Source organism: Vanellus vanellus (assembly GCF_965231255.1).
Source record: "Vanellus vanellus genome assembly, chromosome: 1".
NCBI lineage: Eukaryota > Metazoa > Chordata > Aves > Charadriiformes > Charadriidae > Vanellus > Vanellus vanellus.
Window position 1 is genome coordinate 222581455 of NC_138905.1, and position 22059 is coordinate 222603513.

The 22059-nt window shown below is 53.2% G+C and overlaps 1 protein-coding gene and 1 pseudogene across 2 annotated transcripts; both read left to right on the top strand.

Moving 5' to 3' along the window:
• Nucleotides 1–10767: 10767 nt before the first annotated feature.
• LOC309684780 (olfactory receptor 51L1-like) lies at nucleotides 10768–11433 on the top strand (annotated as a pseudogene). The gene has a single exon. The product of its transcript is annotated as an olfactory receptor 51L1-like (transcript).
• Nucleotides 11434–18514: 7081 nt separating this feature from the next.
• Nucleotides 18515–19507, top strand: LOC309684888 (olfactory receptor 52B2-like; the record flags this gene model as incomplete). Its single annotated transcript, XM_082498255.1, has 1 exon — nucleotides 18515–19507. The coding sequence occupies one exon, from the start codon at nucleotides 18515–18517 to the stop codon at nucleotides 19505–19507; it is 993 nt and encodes a 330-aa protein (XP_082354381.1).
• Nucleotides 19508–22059: the final 2552 nt, after the last annotated feature.

The following is a 22059-nucleotide window of genomic DNA, read 5'->3' on the forward strand; positions in this document are numbered from 1 at the left end:
ACAGCTCGAGTGGGGGACACGGTGCAGCACTTCCCGGGGTGCAGAGGGAAAGGACAACAGGGAGGAGGCACAGGACCCAGGTGGGGTTTTCCAGCTGTGGCCAGGTGTGTGCTGAGTCTCCATCACCGCAGGGTGCACGCTTTGCTGCTGGACCACGCTGCGCCTGGGGCGGGTGTAGCATCCCCAGCCGCAGCACCGCACCACGACAGCCGGCTATCGGCCTGACAGCGGCTGGCTGGGACCCCGCCGCCCTCCCCCTGCCCAGCTCCCCCTCTATCACCCGCCGCCCACACCCTGCGAGCCCCGCGCCAGATAGCTCCTCGCCACCCTCACTGCAACCTGAGATAAAAGCCAGCGCCCGGCTGTCACCCTCCAGATGCGACAGCCTGTTTTCTGACCCTGGATTTTAGCAGAAATAGCCTGAATAATTAGTGGGGCTGGGGTCCGGCTCTGCTGCCTGCTGGCACGCGGAGAGCCATACAGGCATACCTCCATCCACACATCAGCTGCCGCCATTTGAGTGTGCAGCCCTGGTTTCTGTGGGGTAAATTGAGTTTTCCTATCATTTTTCTCTTATGGCAGTGAGAGGTGTTACAGGGCAGGATTTCAGGATCTCCTCCATCACTGCCCAGTGCCCAAAGGCAGCATTCACACCGGTGCGAGGTGTGTACCATCTCATGAGGATGGGAGCTGACATTTGGTCACCCAGTCTTCCTCTCTGCTCCTCTAGCTATGTGGGGGTCCCTAAATGTGTGTTCCCTGGGAGTGCCCCTGGGCACTGCCGGAGCGGGAGGTGAGCAGAGGAGAGAGAAAGGGATGGAAAATCAGCCCCGCAGAAAAGATGCCTTCTGTGGCCTCCTGCCCACACAGATGAAATAAGTGATTATAATACCATGGGATGACACAGTGCCATGAATTGTAGTGCCCTGGTCATAAAACCTACAAAGCAGAAACCCCTCAGGCTTTACCACAGCCCTGCGCGTGACACTGCATCTCTCTGCTCGCTAAAGCCCTGCAGTGCTGCCGCAATCCCGCCTCGTGCTGGCAATTCAGCTGAACTGTGGCTAATCCAGAAGTCCTGGTCCGTGGTGGTTTGCAGTGCGCCCGCGGTCCCGCAGGCACAAACAGTGTCTGGAGTTGGGGGCTGTTCTGATGCCTTCGCCCTCCAGCATCACCGCACTCTGGCATGTCAGCGGGTGGGGGCGTCCCCTCGACCCCACTTTTTTGCAAACGCAGCTCTGCTGAGGCACAGCCCAAACTCTCAGTTGTCAGTTCAGGAGAGCAGAAAGTGGCCAGAAGGACCCATTGTCCTGGGCTGGCCCCTGGGTGCTTTGCCGGCCCGGGAAGGAAAGAGCTGCAGAGGTGCTGGCATGGGCAACCAGGACCAGCTTGTGGAGCAGAGGGGGTTTGGGCAGGGAAACCCCTGTGGGAGGGAGCCCAGCCGTGCCAGGCAGGTTGGAGACCATCCTTAGGACCTTAGACAAGAGGCATGAAACCTCTGCCTCTGAAAACCGTGGGGCTTTTGCAGTGCTCTCAAGGAGCACATGGCTCCAAATCTCAAGAGCGAGCACCAGCTCGGCTGCTAGTGGTGTCCAACGCTGCCTTCCTGCACCGCTTCCCCCAGCCCTTGCCCGTGCTCGTGCCTTGGGGAGCACTCCCACAGCTGGAAGGTGAGGCTTCTCTCCTCTCCGCCCCACATCTTTCCTCACCTGTGGTCGCTGAGGGAGCCCAGTGCTCCTTGGACAAACTGAGCCGAGCCTTGCTGCAGGGAGAGCGGAGGAGCCCGCTGCTCTGGGAAGATGCTTGGTTGTACCCGTGCTGGGCAGAAGTACGGTGTGGAGAGCAGGTAACCCTCCACACATTTAAACCCCAGAGAATTCAGAGTAAGGGCAAACAGCCTCGCTTTCCCCCTGACAAATCTCCAGCACCCTTTTTTCTAAGGACCAACTCCAAGGGACGTAGCCAGTCCTCCCAGAGCTGCGCCTGCTGCAGGTCTAGCTGTCTCTGCCTGTCATTGTTTTGCAGAAGGCTCCCTTAACAACAGACTCCCCCCCCCAAAAAAAAAAGCACCCAGCACTGGATTGGAACCATGAGAGCTGTGTCCCAGACCTTACAGTCCCGGGGCACTTGCTAATGAAAGATGTTGCTGTGAGCAAGGAAGGCTCCTATGGGATCAACAAGTGAATTGCTGAGCTCAGGCAAGGACTTAGAATCATGGAATCATGTAATGCTTTGGGTTGGAAGGGATATTAAAGATCATCTCGTTCCACCCCCCTGCCCCAGGCAGGGACACCTCCCCCCAGCCCAGGTTGCTCCCAGCCCTGTCCAACCTGGCCTTGAACACCTCCAGGGATGGGGCAGCCACAGCTTCTCGGGGCACCCTGCGCCAGGGGCTCACTGCCCCCACAGCCAAGAGTTGCTTCCTGATGTCTGATCCAAATGTCCCCTCTTTCAGTTTAAAACTGTTCCCCCTCGTCCCACAGCTCCCCTCCCTGACCCAGAGTCCCCCCCCAGCTCTCCTGGAGCCCCTTTAGGCACTCGAAGGGGCTCGGAGGTCTCCCCGGAGCCTTCTCTTCTCCAGGCTGACCCCCCCACCTCTCCCAGCCTCTCCTCCCAGCAGAGGGGCTCCAGCCCTCCCAGCAGCTCCGGGGCCTCCTTTGGCCCTGCTCCAACAGCTCTGTGTCCTTCTGCTGTGGGGACACCCCGAGCTGGAAGCAGCACTGCAGGTGGGTTTCCCCAGAGCAGAGTGCAGCAGAGGGGCATAGTCCCCCCCTCGCCCTGCTGGCCACGCTGCGGGGGATGCAGCCCGGGATGCTGGGGGCTCGCTGGGCTGCCAGCACATGTTGACGGCTCATATTGAATTTCTCTCCTCCTGTTTGTGGCATAGGACCAGCTGGGTCAGGAACACATTTTCAGTACATGTAACATTCCCCTGATGACTTTCAAGCAGTTATTGCTGGCAATGAACAAAGCCAGACCTGGTTCTGTCTTGGGACTTGGTTTTAGGAAGACAGAAAGAGAGACCTGACTCCAACCTGGCACCCGCTACTTTATTCAAGTAGCAAAAGTGGTTCTGGTAACGGGGTGGCACGTGGGGCAATCCCTTTGCAGCCCTTTGAGGGCTGCCTGCACCGCCTGCCCCTCACAGGGGAGAGCAGCCCCCTGCCCTGAGTGACGCCCCAGCGCCCTGCCTGTGGGGCAGCCCCGGGCAGAACCTCTCTCCAGCTGCCCCGCCAGAGGCCCCGGTGTTCAGCGGCTCACCCCACCACCTCTGTGGTCCTGGGACTTGTGGGTAGACCAGGGACTGGCCTGAAGGTCATTACTAACTTTGCCCAGGTCCCCACAGCACCAAGCCATCATCCCAGCATCGTGCGCCAGGCAAAGCCCCTTTCTCCCAGCGAGTCCCAAACAACAGCATCTCTGTGGGGCCGAGCCGAGACCGAGGTCAGGGAACGTCCCGCAGACCCTCTTCCACCCCAGCCCAGAGGGACACTTTATTTTGAGGCTGCTCTTCAAACATCCAGGCAGAAAGGCAGCTATGGCACCAGCATCGCCTGCCCGGCAGAGTCAGACGGGGCTCTCACTCCCATGCCCAGGTCCCAAGCCCGTTTTCTGCAGCGGGATGTTTTAGCTATTTCTGCCGCATTGCTCCCATCATAAATTGAGCAGGATGAGTTTGCACCGGCACCGTGCACGGGCGGCGGGGTGCTGAGTCACGGCAGCCTCTCCCAGCCCAGCGGCGGTGCGGGGCTGCGGTGGGGCGATAACTCGGGCGGCACAAACAGGAGCCCAGCTGTGTGGAGATAAGGCAGCCCTCTGCCGCGGAGCAGCATTCCCCTTTATGCTGTGTCAGACTTCTGACGCAGCAGAAAATATTTCTGCTGAGGCAGTGTAGCAACCAGCTGAAAAATATTTAGCTTTTTTTTATTTTGTGTTTTTTTTTTTATTTTTTATTTTTTCTTAGCAGAACCATAAGAGAGAGGGTGGCCCTGGATTACCCAGGCAAGCACGGGCTGCTGACCCCTGCGGTCATCACTGCCCCCTGCAGCTGGGGCAAAGCCTGTGGCAGCCTCAGGTGACTCATATTCCCAAAGGGTCGGTGGGACGTGTCCTGATCACCAGCCCCTCCCCTCCATCTTCCCCTCTTGCCCTGTTGCACATCCAACATTTGATGGTTGGACTCGATGATCTTAAAGGTCTCTTCCAACCTAGATGATTCCATGATTCTATGATCTGTGTTGGCAGGAGGGGGGTGAAATGTGCTGGCTGCTTTTGAAACTTTTCCTATTTCCATAGGAGGGGGAAGCCCAGCACCTGGCTCCCCCTCCCAGAGAAAAGCTCTCCAGGGATCAGAGGGCTCCCCAGATCGCCCTGCGCTGGCCGGCAGGCAGAGCTCCTTTGCAGGGAAACTGAGGCACGGACCAGCATGGCTGCTCGCCCAACGTGCCATGAAATGCTCGTGGCAGGGTAGCATCCCCCTGAGGAAAGGGGGACGTTTGCTGCCCCGTGTCCTCCCCCTACCCCAGGGACACAATGAGGTACCAACTTCCACAGCCAGGCTGTCGTGGGCACTGATGCCAGGCCCGATCGGTGTGTGTGCAATGCCCTCTCGACGCTGCGCAGGTGGGCACTGAGCCTGGGGGGCTCCGGGAAAGTTTTCGCGTGTGCAGTGAAGCTGGCCTCTTTCACTGGGATTGAGGGGGTTTCGGGTTTAGGGTGATCTGTCGCACAAAACATTTGTGTCCGGCAGCATGAAGCTGCCCAGACTGCGCTACCGTGTATCATACAGCACAAAAGTCACCTGGGATCTCCTGTCATCTGAGGAGCTGGTGTTTCGCATGAGCCCCTTCCAAACACACAGGATTTGAAGCCACCATCACTGCCCCGGGAAGTGCCTTTGTCTTCGTGTTTGAGATGGGGCAACCCCAGTGCCGGTTCAATCGGAAAAGGTGCAACAGACCTTCGGGCAAACCCACTTTTTCCAGGCAGGGAAACTGAGGCACAGATTTTAGGAAGGGATGGGGAAAGAAAAGCAAGGCTGGCCAAGCTGCCCTGCATGAGTCGCTGAGGCAGACTCGGCTTATTCTCCCCGGGACCCCCCAACTCCCTGTGATCCCGTGTGAGTTGTGCGTGTGGCTTTGCCCAGGGAACGCCTCACAGCAGCACCGCACAGCACCGGACCCGCCACGCCAGACCCCTGTGTGGGTCCATGGGCAGGTGCGGCGTCGGAGAGTGGCAAACCCACCGCCGTGGGTGGGTTCCTGCTCCCTCTGCTGTTGGTGAAACCCCACAGCATGACGAGGCCGAACCAGGGCAGGATGGGGTGAGAGGGGAAACTGAGGCACAGCCCTGGACACCCATTGTGCTGCCACTGCAGGGCAGGGGGATGCCCAGCAGTACCGGGGCTCTCTCCAGACTGTGCTGCCATCAGTGACTGGGGTTTCCAGAGGAGGTGCTGGGATTCGGACGCCCCAAGCTCTGCCCCAGTTTGGGTGCTGATTTTCCAGCTGGACTGCATTTGGTGCTAACCACGGTTAACCTGGGGCTTAACCCAAAACCACTCTCAGAAGTACAACCCCGGTTTGGTTCCCCATGTGACGGAGGGCAGAGGAGCCCAGAGCAGAGCTGGGGACAATGAGCTGCCCCCCCGGCTCCCCCAAGGCTCCATTTACCCCACTCATTTCCAGAGGTGTCACCAACAGGCAGTCAGAGCAGCAGCACGGCTGCTCCTCAGTGCTTTGCACTCTCATTTGCACACCAGCGAGGCGCGTGAAAATGCCTTGCGCCCACCACCCCACGTCGCCCACCGCAGGTCTCCAGCCCACGGGGTCAGTCCTGCTCTCACGGTGACACAGCAGCGTCAAACTGCCGGCGGGGTCCGGGGAGGGAAGGCAGAGCCTGGCGAGGGGCTCGCTCCTCCCTGCGCACACAGCGGGACACATGGATGGAGCTGAATGCCAGTGTTACATGGCCACCACCGAGCAAAGGCGTGAGGACAGTGTCCCCCTGCCCCGATAAATGCCTTATTCTGTGCTATTGCCGGCACAGCATGAAGCTGTGCTGCTCTAGCGAACCCCCTCCCCAATTTAGCAAATCTCTCTGATAGCAAAACCCAGTTTCGACTTCTCAGCAGCCAACACCCAGGAGGAGGATCTCCATCAAGAGCAAGGGATCTGGCTGCTGCGTTTTTTGGCTTTTCTGGCCAGCAGGCGGGGACCAAGTCCCTTCCCACACCCTTCTGGGTATAAGGAGATGTGCAATGGGTGGGTGAATTTCCTCATTTCAACCTTTTCCTCCTCCTACCCATGTCATCCTTTGTTCTGACCCTATAGCAGCGCTCAGGTACTCTCACACACCCCTCTTTTCGATGGGAATTAGCCACATGCACAAGCGTTTGAGAGGCTGGTGCTTTCTCATTGCACATTTGGGCATCCCTTTGGAGCTGGTCTGGACTGGGAAGGCTCAAACATCACCTCCAGGTGCCTGGGTTTACAGAAACCATCTCCGCTGTGGGAAAACCCCAGTTTCTCCCCTGGTGCAGGTGGGGTTGTGCCTGCAGAGGGTTTATCTGCCACCCATAACCCTGCATCTCAACTGGGGGAACTGGGAGCGAGGTCCACACACTGGGATGAGATCCTGGCTCTGTGAGTTACCTGCTGGAGAGGTTAGCAGTGCCGCAGCGAGTCTGCAGTCATAATGCATGGGCTGTGCCCCTCCGTCAGGGCAGAGGGAAAGGGCTGTGCTGTCCCCCGAGGTGTGCGGGGAGACATGAGCTAGTGAGGAGCAAAATTCCCGCCTGATGGTCCATGTGGACAGCAGGTTTTGCGTGTAGCTGTGTGGAAGTTACATCCAGCTATCCAGCATGGCAATATGGTCTGCTTATCGGGGCAATCCCAAGCACAAATACAGGCTCGGCATGGAATGGCTGGAGAGCAGCCCTGAGGAGAAGGACCTGGGGGTGCTGATCGACGAGAAGCTCAACAGGAGCCAGCAGTGTGCGATCGCAGCCCAGAAGGCCAACCGTATCCTGGGCTGCATCAGAAGAAGTGTGGCCAGCAGGTCACAGGAGGGGATTCTGCCCCTCTACTCCACTCTCGTGAGACCCCACAGTACTGCATCCAGCTCGGGAGTCCCCAACATAAGAAGGACATGGACCTGCTGGAGTGTGTCCAGAAGAGAGCCACGAGGATGATCCGAGGGCTGGAGCACCTCTCCTATGAGGAGAGGCTGAAAGAGTTGGGGCTGTTCAGCCTGGAGAAGAGAAGGCTCAGAGGAGATCTTTTTGCGGCCTTCCAGTCCCTAAAGGGGGCCTACAGGAGAGCTGGGGAAGGGCTTTTTACTGGGGCATGTAGCGATAGGATGAGGGGGAATGGCTTTAAAGTGGAAGAGGGCAGGTTCAGCTTGAACATTAGGAAGAAGTTTTTCACCGTGAGGGTGGTGAGGCACTGGAACAGGTTGCCCAGAGAGGTTGTTGAGGCCCCATCCCAGGAGGTGTTCAAGGCCAGGCTGGACGTGGCCTTGGGGAACCTGGTCTAGTGGGAGGTGTCCCTGCCTATGGCGGGGGGGTTGGAACTGGATGATCTTCAAGGTCCTTTCCAACCTAAACCATTCCACGATTCTATGATTCACTCCGAAAATAAGTCACCTACTGCCACTCCTGGGCTGCTGTTCCAGGCGGGACTCGTGGTGGTCGCTGTCGTGGTCTCAGAGAGCTCAAGCCCAGTGCTCAGCAGCAGTGGTTTGTGCTCAGCGTTTTGCGATGGCTGTGGTAACAAACTTCCATCAAAATGACTGCATAAACGCAAACGTTTTAGATATTTAAGTTAACATTCCCCTAATGCAATTCCTCCTGGCAATAAAAATGCATTCACCATATCCCTGTGCACCGTATTTCTTCATCAGTGCTTTACCGGTGGGGGAAGACAGGCCCCAGAGGATACAGTAATAAATATAACTTTAGACGCTGAAATCTGACCATCTTCATCCACTCTGAGGCTCTTGAGCTACAATGTTCAGCAATAAATATTCCATTTCTCCCCCTCACCAACAACAGCCATTTAAAGCATTTTGTTCTTATCATTTTCTCTAGTTGGATGAAACCCCCCTGGGGCGTTTATTTTATTATCATGTTGTTTTCAAAATGTTTCATCCATCAGTGCACCAAGTGCTGCGGTAAAATCCATTCCAAGATTTAGGAAGACCCCCATGAACCTTCTGCCTCTCACAAGAACCTTCCTGAGGGCTGAGAGGAGATTTAAATCACACCTAGAAATGCTTCTGACCTTCTGATTTAAAGTATAATTGCAACACTGGAAGAGTGTCTGCCGTCACATGATAAAGGCATAGCAAGCCATCTGTTCAGGGAAGACCCACAAAGAGCCGATGGGGATGGAGGTGGATGTCCTGGAGCACCTCTTCTGGTCCAGCTGAACTCAACGTGTCACCCAGGCGTGTGCTTGTGCCCTGACCCTCTGCGGACCATCTCACAGCGCTCCCTCAAATCCCTTTTCTCTCCCACCAGTCCAGTGGCTGCACTCAGGGCTCATGATGCTCCGCACCCCAAAGCACCCCAACGGGAGGAGTAAAAGCTGAGTGGGTTATTGCAGGAGCTTGGAATGACCCAGGGCAGCTGTAGGGAGCTGGGATGCTCAGGGAGGCATTTTGGGGAGAGCTGGGGGAAAGCTTCTGAGTCCAGGCTCATCCAGCCTCACCTGCCAGACTTGCTGGGCTCCAGGCTCACTGCTTCTAACAGAGCAAGCCAGACACCCATGCCCACATCTCCTTGGTCTTCATCCCATACCCAATGATGCTTATGGTCTGGGTGGTCCAGGCTGGCCAGGAGCACATGGACAGGATAGCAGACAGTGGTGCTGAAACAGTGGTTGAATAAGAAGAAAGCTGGAAGGTAGAAGAAGGTGGAGATGCAGATGTGGGCCCCACAGGCATCGAGAAGCTGGAGACAGGTGTTCCTGACAACATCTTGGAGAACCAGGACGTATGACCGGACATTGAATACAGCATGCAACACTGGTCAGAAAGGCAGCTATCACACCATGGACACTGCTTTTGGCTGTGTCAGCTGAAGCCACCTTTGAATGGCTCTAAGATGGGCAGCAGGGGTCAAGTGTACACTCTCTCTTCCAATATATGAATTAGGAGCCCTCCAAAGAAGTATGTTCAGTACAAGTGTAAAGTGGTGGCTCCAGATCTCAACATTGTGTGTTGCAGTCACCAACATTCAAATTCAAATGAACCTTTAGTGGAAGGAAAACGTCCTTCCTGGGCTAGTATGTATATATGAACCAATTCTGGCTCAGGAATCCCCTAGAACACAAATTGCTGGAGGCTGCAAAGGTGCTTGAGGAATTGCTAAGCCCACTCGCCCTGTTCTTACATTCTTCTCTTGGCATCCAAGGCCACTTTTGGGGACAGGACACAAGCCCACATAGCTCGCTCTGGTGTGCTCCAGAGAGCATGGACTTGTTCCAGGGTTTCCTTCCATGTCCACAGAGCTGAAGCGGGGCTGGGAACAACCTTTAAGGTTTGTCTGTCCATCGCCCTGCCACAGAGGCGTGTCTGGAAGGGGTCTCCAGTGTGCATCCCCTGCTGTCATCAGCAAGCCGCAGCTCTGCATCGCATGCCAGGGTGGACCTGGTGCTGTGGGGGTTAATGCATCCGCTCTGAGAAAGCAAGAGCCCTCCTGCTCCCCAGCCAGCCCTCTCCCACGGCAAGGATCTATAAATCCGCTGCTGTGAGCCCTGACGGTCAGGAGCCGGCTGCTTCCTTGCAGCGGAGCTGGTGGGAAGCTCAGGGCAGTCGTGAGCGAGGCAGGTGAGTGGGGTCTTTGCTGTGTGGTGGAAGATCGCACTGTGCCACTGAGGAGGGCTCGGCTGGGTCCCCACTCCTCCCAGATGTGGACAGGCTCCGTGATTCTTGCACCGGCAAACAGCCCTGCCACCCTTCTACGGGCCATCTCATTTGGGCTACCCGAGGTGGGTGTAGCTCCAGGGACCTGTGCTTTGTCCCCTCTCCCGAGGGCTGGCAGGGAGATGGCAGAACTCTCACAGACCCCAAACCCTGATGTTTTCCTGCTTGCACAGGGGAACAGGCAGCCCTGCATCCATTCCCAGAATCGCTCCTCACACTAGAGCAGGGTGAAGCCCCTTTTCCACCCACAGCTTCCTGAGGACACACGGTCTCAGGGAAATCCTGGGGTGCATCTGTGGAATTTGTCATTTTCGGGAGTACATCAGACTCAAAATGTTAAAATGAGTCATCACTTAGAAAAGCAACCAAAAGTATTCACCCTTCTTTTCTGCTCCTCCTGACAGGCTGTGACATGTGAGAGCTTGGTGTGGACCTGATCTCAAATTTGGGAGGGTGTCGCACTCCGCCAGCCCAGTCCCAGCTCACGCTGTGCCTGTTCGAGGCATCGATGCTCCCTTGCTCCAGTGCGTGCTGCGCCGGGTAGGGGGGGGGGGGGGGGGGGGGGCGCAATTTGTGGCACAAACTGTGTCTGAGACAAGGAGGTTCCCCAGTTCTTTGTGCACGCAAGTGATGCAGCATCCATCTAGCACAGTGTGTGTAAAACACATACCAGAAAATTAGGGCAATTAAAGACAACCTCTGACAGTTCCTGCACTCTCAGGGTGGAGACTGACCAGGGAATTATGGCTGCTTTAACTGGTGCTGCCAGATGTTTGTGCCTGAAGATAACTTTCTCCCATAACTCCTCCTCCTCCTTCCCCTCCCCCCTGCCTTGCACAAATGTTCTTCATTCACTCCTTCACAGATATTGAATCTGCTGTCATTCTGGCAATGGCCTTCAATCGCTCTGTGGCGATCCGCCACCCCCTATGATATTCCTCCACCCTCACCAACTCAGTGACCACCAAGATATGTATGGCAATCATCGTGAGGACCGCCCTAGTGCAGTTCCCACTTCCAATCCTGCTGACTCGGCTGTGTTTCACCAGGGTCAGCAAGCTCTCCCATCCCTACTGTTTGCATCCAGACATCATCAAACATGCAGTCTTGGATATGAGGATCAACAGTACTTATGGGCTTTTTGCGCTATTCTCCACACTGGGTTTGGACTTGCTCTTTTTCCTCCTGTCCTACCTACTCATCCTTAAGACCATCCTGAACATTACAACTTGGAGGGAGCATCTCAAAGCCCTCAACACCTGCGTCTCACATATCTGTGCTGTCCTCCTCTTCTTTATCCCCATGATCTGCCTGTCCATGAGGCACCGGTTTGGCAAACACGTGTCCCCCCAGGCCTACGTTTTCACAGCCAACTTCCATTTCCTTGCCCCACCCATCCTGAATCCTATCGTTTACAGCGTGAAAACCAAACCAATCCAGAGACAGATACTGAGGATGCTCTGCCAAAGAGGGGTCAGCAAGTCCAGGGTTGCCATTTGCCAGTAAAGCCAATATGATGGTCATTGCCAACTGTCTTATGCAAGGTTCAACCCCCAAGAAGACCAGCCAAGGGGACGTGCCAGACCTGCCAATGTAAGGATACGTGGCAAGTAAGGATCTAAGGAAGGTAAAAGGTATATGGGAGGTAAAGGATGTGTTGATACCTGCAGTGTAAGAACCATGGTTTGTAAGAGTATCTGGTTAATGGCTCTTCAACTTATAAACAGAGGCAAAGACAGGAAAAATAACAAATGATACCTAGATACACAAACCCAAGACTCCAGGAGATGACAGAGACAAAAACGCAGACCACGATCATCAGGTCAGGGATTGAGATGTGGCTGGAAGAGCAGGGAGGAAAGAGGTTCAAGCAGAACTGCAGAGAAGGGAGAAATAAAATTACCATGGCTCCCCTGGGAAAGAGAAGACTTAGTGCTGGATATTCGATGGGGTTTGTGTAAAATTTTATATGGGATGATTTAAGGGGCTTGTGGAGATGTGCAAACTGTATAAGGGGATGTTTAGAAGAAGGACCAAAGGCAGGGGAAAGGAGGTATCCGGGTGTATTGGGAAGGAACCAGCACAGGAAAATGGAGGGGGGCTGGTAAAGGAGCTGGTCAATGCAGTCTCCAGGCCATGCACCTGATCACCACAGCCTGTCCTGTCTGCTCATTAAACTCACTTCTGGCTTTTTTCTGAGTGACCTTACTGTCTCTGTACGGGGGGTTACACGTGTGGGGTTTGTTGACAAATGTTAAGCTGTTGACAAATGTTAAGCTGATGAATGGGAGGAGACCAGAACCTGGAAAGACCCAAGGCTGGAGCTGGAGAGTGGACAAGCAGGGCTCAGGGTCTGGGCATGGATCTGTACTTTTGGTCTGCTCCAGGGCTCGAGGGACCCACAGATGCAAGAGTGACTGTGAACCAAGTGGGAGAGGGTCATGTCCTGTCCTGACCATCCACTGAGGAGGAATGGGGCTGGGTTGTGCTGGTCACGTCCACGTGAGCACTGCTGGTGGTGGTGTGGGTGCCAGGGCACACACTGCTCTCTGTGACTGTCCTTTTGGCCACCTAGGACTGTGTGTGGCCCCAGGGAGATCAGGCTGGTCACTGGCCATTCGAACCTGATCCATTATCTGTGAAGCAGAGGGTGGGGGTGATTAGGAGCAGAGGGGGTCGGGTCTGGCAAGGTCCACCCTCCACAGACAGCTGGGCTGGTGTCCCAGGCAGCGGGCTGATCATAGAAGCAGCCCCTGGGACTGCAAGGGGAGTCCTTTATATAAAGCAATGAATTTTGGACTCTTAGATATTAACCAAAAGTATTGTCTTCTCTTTAAAACACAGGTGCTTTCCTCCCTGCGTCTTTCTTTGTTTCACCTGGAGCATTTTGCCTGGGCAGGGCTACAGCACCAGATTTCTTGAAATAACTGTCATTCCTGAATTAGCATGCGCTAATTAGTATGCTGGAGTTTCCATAAGGCACTGCAGCACAACGCCTCCTCAGACTGGCTCATTTAGACTCAGAAGATTGATTTCTTCCCACTTGAGCTGATGGGGTAGTGCTGTTTCAAAAGGAGCTGTTCTCTTCCAGCTGACCCAGAGGTGCAGGCACTGTGTAAACTGTGCCCTTGGAAGGGCATTTTCAAACAGCTTAAACATTTAAGAACTGCTTTCTGCCAGCGTTTTTTACGGACTGTGCACCCAGCACTGTAACAAGTAGGATCAGCATGTTCTTGGGAGCACTGGTACTGGGAACTATAAATATTTTTAAAAGTGGTCCAGTGGATTCCCCTGCCCTTTCCAGGCTCAGTCCCCTTGGCACACATCTGTATAACACATCAAGACATATATGTGTGTCCTCCTATGTATAATGAAATTACAACTAAAGACACTGGAGACTAGTAATTCTGATTCTTCCAGTAATGAAGTTTTGGGTTGTTCTGGTGAAAGCTTCAATCAGACAGCCTTTGCCTGAGAGCTGCTTGGCAGAGCCTTGCTCACGGGTGAGACCCACTGTCCTCAACCTCAGAGCTGTCCTCAGACCCTTTCCCTTGGGGAAAAGCTCTGCCACACGTCGTGGATGGCAAAGACTTCTACAAGCTCAAAAAGCAGCAAGATAAATTCACGGGAGAGCAATCCTTTGACACCAAAATAACCTCTCTGGCTGAGGAGCCCCTGTGGTCTTCTCTGTTGAGGAGCACCACTGCATTGTTTGCCTTGTGCCTAAACTCTTCCCCAGGGATCTGCTGGTGGCCGGGCTGGGTTAGACGGCACTCGGATGAGCTCCTCGCAGCCCTCCCATGGTGGTGCAGGCTCCAGAGTCCTTCCACTGCAACCTGGGAGCGCAGAGGCAGCAGCGCGGCCGGAGCCGAACCCCCTCCCGCCACCCGAGAGCGTTGGCGGCAGCAGCAGCGGGGAGGTGTGAAGCCCGGACCCCGCGAACCCCCGATCCCCTTCCCCGGGGTGGGAGGGCTGCGGAGGCGCGGGGTACCCCTGGGGAGGGTCGGGCGGGCTGAGCGCGGCTCGCTGCTTCCCTCTGCTGGGGGATGCGGGATGCGGGATGGGGGATGAGGGATGTGGGATTCGGGATGGGGGATGCGGGATGGGGGATGTGGGATGGAGGGTGGGGGATGCAGGATGGGGGATGCGGGATGGGGGATGCAGGATGTGGAGTGGAGGATGAGGGATGTGGGATTTGGGATGGGGGGTGCGGGATGAGGGATGGGGATGCAGGATGCAGGACAGGGGATACGGGATGGGGGGGGATGCAGGATGGGGGATGCGGGATGGGGGATGCAGGATGTGGAATGGAGGACGAGGGATGTGGGATTTGGGATGGGGTATGCGGGATGAGGGATGGGGATGCGGGATGGGGGATGTGGGATTTGGGATGAGGGATGGGGATGCAGGATGCAGAATGCAGGAGGCAGGGTGGAGGGTGGGGTATGCAGGATGGAGGTTGCGGAATGGGGGATGCAGGATGTGAGATGTGGAATGGAGGATGAGGGATGTGGGATTCGGGATGTGGAATGCGGGACGGGGGATGCAGGACACGGGACATGGGATGCGGGATGGGGGATGCAGGACACGGGACATGGGATGCGGGATGCTCCTGGTCCCTGCCGCCCACTGACCCAGATGGCTTCAGTCCAGGGTGGAGAGCTCCTCATGGAAACAAGGAGCGGGGACATATCTCCGCTTTGGAGACCACAAATGAGAAGGTAAATCCATGGGGTCACACGGGGTTGCTTCATGCCAGACGCACCCCATAGGTTCTTTGTCCCATGTCAGGACCTTCACAGAAAGGTTGTTTCTCCTTTTCTTCTTCCTTTTCTCATTTTCCTCCTTTTTTCTGAAGCAGAAAGACAGTCCAGAAGTGATGTCTCCATGAGTGGGTCCTCACCTGAGTGGCTTACTGCAGAGGAACCCCAATGAAGCCTCTGTCAGAGAAAGGATGTATGTGCACAGAGACCTGCACACCACAACCTCCCCTGAATACAGCTGCCACATACAAAAGGTGGTTGTGTGATTATGAGAATTTTCTGTTAAAACCCCACAAGCTGAGGAACTTAAATTCTATTCTGTTTTTCAGACCTGAGCCGTAGCTTGGCACCAGTGTGGGACAGGAGAGACGAATCCCTGAAAGCTGCTGGGCAATGCCAAAACGTGCTGTCCTCAGGACTGCTCTGTGTCCTGGTCCCTGGGAACAGGGTGAGAGGCAGAAATTAGGTGAGCTCAGTCCCCCACCCTGAGACCCTGTGAAAGCTATGTGCCACTGACTCACCCACAGGGAAGGATAACCAAATTAGGTCTGTGACATAGATAATTCCAGCTTTAACAATATAAAATTGATTTTCAGGCATTAGAAAGCATTAGTCTGCCTAAGCCACAGATATGTCAAGTGGGTCACTGAGGATGGAGGACCTTACTTAGTTAAACCCATGAATTCTTACACTGGAGTCAATCTGCCCCGGAGGTTATGTGCTACAACATCTGTGCTGGGGCTGAACAGCCATAAGGTATGCATGTGCCAACAGCTGGTAACAATGACTTTGTGCAGATATCCTAATTTGAGGGGCTTGAAAATCCAGTCTTGAAATGTTAATGCCCAAGACGTCAGGTCACAATTTTCCCGAGAAAGAAAAGGAAAAAGAAAGAAAGGAAGAAGAAAGGGAAAAGGAAATATCTGGCTGAAAAAGAAAATATCTGGCTAAGTCAATTTCTTCTTTTATTTCAGTAACTAAGTCTAGATTTAGTGCTCAATTTAAGGTACACAGGTTTGACTTTTTTCATACTTTTATTAGTTTCCGTTCCCCCACAACCTCTTTCTGCTCACCCACTTGTTGACCATTCCCATTCTTTGTTAATATTGGATTTTCTTTTTATGCCCCCAAAGAGAGTCCTCACAGAGTGCAAGCACTCAGACCGGGAATGGTGATGAGAGCCTGCTGCAGAGAGCAGCCACTTTTGATGTATTAATCACCCCAGTGCTTGAATCATAGAACTGTGGAATGGTTTAGGTTGGAAAGGACCTTGAAGATCATCCAGTTCCAACCCCCCTGCCATAGGCAGGGACACCTCCCACTAGACCAGGTTGCCCAAGGCCACGTCCAGCCTGGCCTTGAACACCTCCTGGGATGGGGCCTCAACAACCTCTCTGGGCAACCTGTTCCAGTGCCTCACCACCCTCACAGGGAAATACTTCTTCCTAATGTTCAAGCTGAACCTGCCCTCTTCCACTTTAAAGCCATTACTCCTCGTCCTATCGCTACATGCCCCAATAAAAAGCCCTTCCCCAGCTCTCCTGTAGGCCCCCTTTAGGGACTAGAAGGCCGCAAACAGATCTCCTCTGAGCCTTCTCTTCTCCAAGCCGAACAGCCCCAACTCTTTCAGCCTCTCCTCATAGGAGAGGTGCTCCAGCCCTCGCATCATCCTCGTGGCTCTAAGCAGCAGCTCTTGGACAGCCACAGAGGCAGGCAGAGTAAGGCTTAGGGGCCATGATGGCAGCAGATCCTGTGACATGTCTGCAGGGTTGGCTGGAGGAGGTCAGCATCACTCATCTGTGTGTCCTCAGCCATCCCACCTCATCCCCATCCAGGTGTGAAGATGATGCAGCACTCTGAAGTCTTTGTGTGCTCCATCCCATGCCACAGTCTGCAGAGGCAATGGAAGGTAATCCCTCACCAGGCAGCTCACGTTAAAGGAGTTCCACTCAAAACCCCATTAATTTTGTATACTTTTCATCACATTTGTCCAAGCAGCACAGATCAGAGCTCTGCCGCTCCCAGCTGCCTGTGAGCCCCATGGGGACTCAGGGGGAGTGTATAAGTATCGCCACCTTCCTGCCCTCTCTGTGGGTGTCTCCTCAGGTTCAGAGGCAGATATCTGCATTCCTGCTGGTCATGGGAGCTGGTGAGTTGTTTGCAGTAGCTGTCATTTGGCAGGTTTCTGTAGCTGAGGTGCCTGATTTGAACTAGAAGGTAAAACTCTGCAGTTGGGAGAAACACACACACCCCCTCCCCAGACTACTCCAAGCTGCAGCTTTAGGCTCTGAGATGAGAAACACCATTTTCCAGGCAGGGTTTTTCATGTAAATGCTGCTACTTTGGGTCCAGAGTCCTCCTCTGACCTGAAGGGTGTGCTACCTGCAGGAGAGTTTCCCAGGCTCCACCTGAATCAACATTCATGAAGGAGATTGCAGCCTGGCTCTAAAAAGCTGATAGCCTGCATGATGACCTCATGCTGCCTTTCATGTATAATTCCCGATAGGGGGACTGGGATGTGCATTCAAAGAAGCAAAAGACTGTCAGCAAAGCCTTCTGCTATCCTCACCAGGCTATCGGTAGTCAAAGCAAGTTAGAGACCTAACCCTGACCACCCATTGTCTGAGAAGGGTTCATGGCTCTTCTTCACATTTCAACTAGGTTGGCTGATGCTGCCCTCGGGTGGCTTTGTTATTTCTCTGGAAATACTGCAAATCACCCTCTCGATAGGTGCTGAGGAACTTGCAGAGGAAGGGGAAGCACAGACAGAAGTCCCAAGGTAGCACCAAGGAGAAAAGCCGCAGCAGTCCCTGGCGTACGCAGAGAGGACTCTGCACGCTCAAACCCCATGTGCATCGGGTGACTGGAGGATTTGGGCTTGTTCGGTGCACATCTGGTGGCAGACGTGGCCAGGAAGATGTGACAGAGTGTGGGGCAGATGACACTAGGGCAGCACTGCTGCAGTGCAAATGGTATGTGTCCCCCCGCATTATGCAGCGGGACAATCCCTGGGCAAACTCTGAGGATCCCGAGCTCCTCTGTGCAAACTCTGTGCCCAGATTGCACGTCTTTCCTACCAACAGCTACGCTCTGCTTTAGACATTTGCTTCTGACTTTGCTTTAAAATTCAGCGGCTGCTCTGCCTCCCCGGCACACGGTTGTTCCCTGGGATCACATACTCTGTGGGGTGCTGACCTTCCACTCTACTTTGCTCTGCAGATCATCTTTTCACGTTGATGCAATGCAGCCATCAGTAACAGCCTTGTTGCTCTGGATGCCGTGCGAGCATTCCCTGCCGTGCCAGGATCCTACTCTGCTGTCAGGCAAAATGCGGTGTGAATGAGTGAGGAGAGAGGGGAGGTGGGTGCTGAAAGAAAGAGCATGTTGTATAAAATTAGCGTCCGTCAGTCCCAACTTGTCACCTGCCTCATATGCTTTTGGGGGCTACAGAACAAAACAAATAACATCACAATAAAAACAATAAAGAACAGCAGTTGGAGCTGGAGGGGATGGATTCCTGGGTCCTTTGCCAAGCTTTTGCGCTAGCTCGTGGACTTTGGTAAAACCCTTTGCTGGATTTCAATATCTGAGTCTATGAAATACACTTTAAAATTTAATTTATTACTGGATTTGGAGTCAGTATCTCAAGCACGCTTCCCTGATGTGTGGGGGAGTGATTTTTTAAAACATTGGGATGCAGAGAAATAACGTGCTCTAGGAAAACTCAGGTGGGTTTTTCTGTATCATGAACTGTGCTCCCCACCTCTTCCCCTATTTTCACTTACAGCAAAAGGAGCCCAGACTGATTCAGATATCCTCCCACCATGGCAGCTCTCAACCAAACCAGCTTGCAGCCTGCCTTCTTCCTTCTGCTGGGCATGGCAGGCCTGGAAGACCTACACACCTGGCTCTCCATCCCATTCTGCCTGATGTACATTGCGGCACTCCTTGGCAATTTCATCCTCTTGTTTGTCATTGTGATGGAGCGAAGCCTCCACAAGCCAATGTACTTCTTCCTGGCCATGTTAGCGGTGGCAGATCTCGTATTATCCTCCTCCACAGTGCCCAAAACCCTGAGCATTTTCTGGTCCCTTTCCAAGAAGATGTCTTTCCACGCCTGCCTTACCCAGATGTTCTTCACTCACCTGAGCTTCATTGCAGAGTCGACCATTCTGCTGGCCATGGCATTCGACAGGTACGTGGCCATCTGCAACCCCCTGCGATATGCCACTGTGTTCACACACTTGATGATAGCCAAGATAGGGCTGGCTGCAATAGCCAGGAGCTTTTGTGTGATGTTCCCAACAATATTCCTTCTTCAGAGGCTGCCGTACTGCGGGCACAGCACCATGCCACACAGCTACTGCGAGCACATGGGCATCGCCCGTCTGGCCTGCGCTGACATCTCCGTTAACATCTGGTATGGTTTTGCCACCACCCTTCTGTCCCCAGGTGTGGATGTTATACTCATTGGGGTATCATATGTCCTCATTCTCCGGGCTGTCTTCAGGCTCTCATCCAAGGATGCCCAGCTCAAGGCAGTTGGCACCTGCAGCTCTCATGCCTGTGTTATATTAATGTTCTACACGCCAGCATTTTTCTCATTTTTCACTCATCGGTTTGGCCACAATGTCCCCCACCACGTTCACATCCTGTTGGCCAATCTCTATGTGCTCCTGCCACCCATGCTAAACCCCATTGTCTACACTGTGAAAAACAAACTCATTCGAGAAAAGGTGTCCCAGGCACTTTTCAGGACTGGGCAAGTGCAGCAACAGAGATGCTGTTCCTTTGGAAGAAATATCTGGTCTGTCTGAGATCATTCACCCAGCAGGAATCCCACCTCGAGGACCTCCCTTGTCAGCTCCTCTGCAGACCCACAGACCTGGTTTTTAAAACTGCCTGTCTCATGATAACCTGCATTCGCTTTTTCTGGTTAATCTTTAACTCTCCTTTGTACCCACTGAGAATAACTGTTCTTACTGATAACCCCTTTCCAATCCTTGTGATTGTTGTGTTCCCTAATTAACTGATATAAATTGCTGATATTCCCAGCATAATATTGATGGATATGTCCAGTACTCTGCTGCAACATTTTAAACTTTGTTGAAGTATTTATTTCTTCCTTTTTTTTTTTTTTTTAATCAAAGAAAGTGGAGAGAACATCATTCTCTATTAGACATTATTGTAAGAGGAAAATCAGCAAAGAAAATTCCATTTGGTTAAAACATCTATGCAGTTAGATCACTCAGAGTTGTATGCATTTCTTCTAATTAATAGCATCTTATTCTGTGCAATGCAAGAAGCCACATCTGACCATAAAAATGGCACACCCTTCAACTGGAATTTTATTGCCCAAGTCTTAGCAGTTATTCAAGTTGGCACCCGGTAACGAGTTTGCCCTTAAACTTTTAACCTCATTTTCATTGTCTTTCTGAGCTGTGTGACTCCACCACTGCCTGCAAGGCGTTACCCACCCACCCATGCAATCATGGTCAGACCCCTCAGCTCCAATACAGCTCACACCATGACTGTGGACTCACATCTGGCTTCTTGCAGCTTTCTGGTGGTCCAGGTACGGATCCGTTTGGTTTTCACACTGTAAACAATCGTGTTCATCACAGTGGGACCAGCAAGCAGCTGTCGGCCATGAGGGTGTGAGCAATGGGAGAACCATTTTTTCCCAATATTGTGAATCATAGACAGACCAGTCACTGGTAGTTCAAAGATTAGGACAGCACAGATATGGGAGGCAGAAGTGTTCAAGGCCCTGGACCTCTCCTCCTTGGATGCAATGCTCAAGACAGTCATGAGGATTATGATGTGCAACAGAACAAGTAACAGTGAGTCTAAAGGCATTGAGGAAAGAGCAAACACTTAAGCCAATAACGCTGCTGTCTCATAAATGTTACGTAAATGTGACAGAGCCATACTGATGATATCCTGCTGTAGACAAGAAAGTGTGCGAGAGACCGTTTACTCAGGGATACTGCAGCATCTTCAGGAGAAAGGAGGCCAGAAACACCAGCAGTACTGCCTGCATGGTCAACCCTGTACCAGTCTTGGTGCCACAGAGTTTGTCAGGAGGGATGTATGCCTCGGGGGCTGCAGATCGTGACAAAGAGGTCAAAAGCTACAGCCACGAGCAGAGCAGATTTGATGGTGGAGGGGGTGTGGATGAAATACACCTAGGTGAGACATGAGTCAAAGTGGATGGCTTGGTAATAAAACCCACACAGCCCGGGCTCCAGCATCTCCAGCCTGTCACTGTCTGCTGTACTGGGACACCCAGGTGGGACCCAGCGCCTAGACATAGTCTCACCAGTGCAGAACTGGGGGGAGGGAACCACTGCCCTCCACAGCCTTTGTGCCCCAGCACCCTCACAGGGCCACCACCAGCCACCTTCACTGCAAGGTCTCCTGGTGATGTTGGGGTAACTGGTACCCATCAGCAGCCCAGGCCCTCTTCCACAGGTCTACTCCCTGGTCAGACAGTCCTCATCTAGAACAAAAGCACCAATTAAAATTAAATCTAAAACAAAATCTGTTGGACAAATCTATTCTGACCCAAGGCCATCCGCGGCAACAGCACACTATGTCCTCAAGCACTGTTTTTATTTGTGCTAATTATCGTTAATAACAACTGACTGTTATGACTCAGATGTATATTTGAACTCTGTGTGATCTACTTTCTAAGCAACCTCACATTTCATAATCCTTGAACCATCCTGATTTCAGTAAGATTATCAACCCACAACCACTTCTATTTACAATCCTACTATCTCCACTGTCCCAAATAGCTTTGATGCCCACTTACAGCCTCCTCTTCTGGAGCTGTGATTGGTGTAAGCCGCAGCTAGCAACCCTCTCATGGAAATACTTCCCCCACTTCAGTTGGGAGTCCCTCTGTTACATATAGCAAAGCGATTCTTTTTTTCTCTTTTCTGGAATTTCCCGTGGAACACAAAATAACCTGTCTCCTGCCAGGTTTGGTTCTCAATCAGTTTTGAAAGCCTTTTTTGTCAGAAGTGTGATATCCATCCTTCCAGAGAGACAGACACACAGATAACCATTCAGAAAACACATAGCATTTCTAGCAGCCCTCACAAAATTAATATAGCCGGCTGCTGGATTTTTCACCAAATCACACAGTTTATGCCTGAAGTGGAGCTGAAAGCTAAACACTCAGAGTTGATTTTATCTTATAATCCATGAGGAAGTAAAACTGGGCAGGCTCGGGAGGCCAAACCGGTCAGTGATCAGACCATGTCTCTCGCAGAGCAGTTGCATGTGTCTCACAGACTCTGTCTCTGGAAGCTCTGGATGCATCCCAGCGCGATGTCCCTCCTCCCAGGACCACATCACCGGT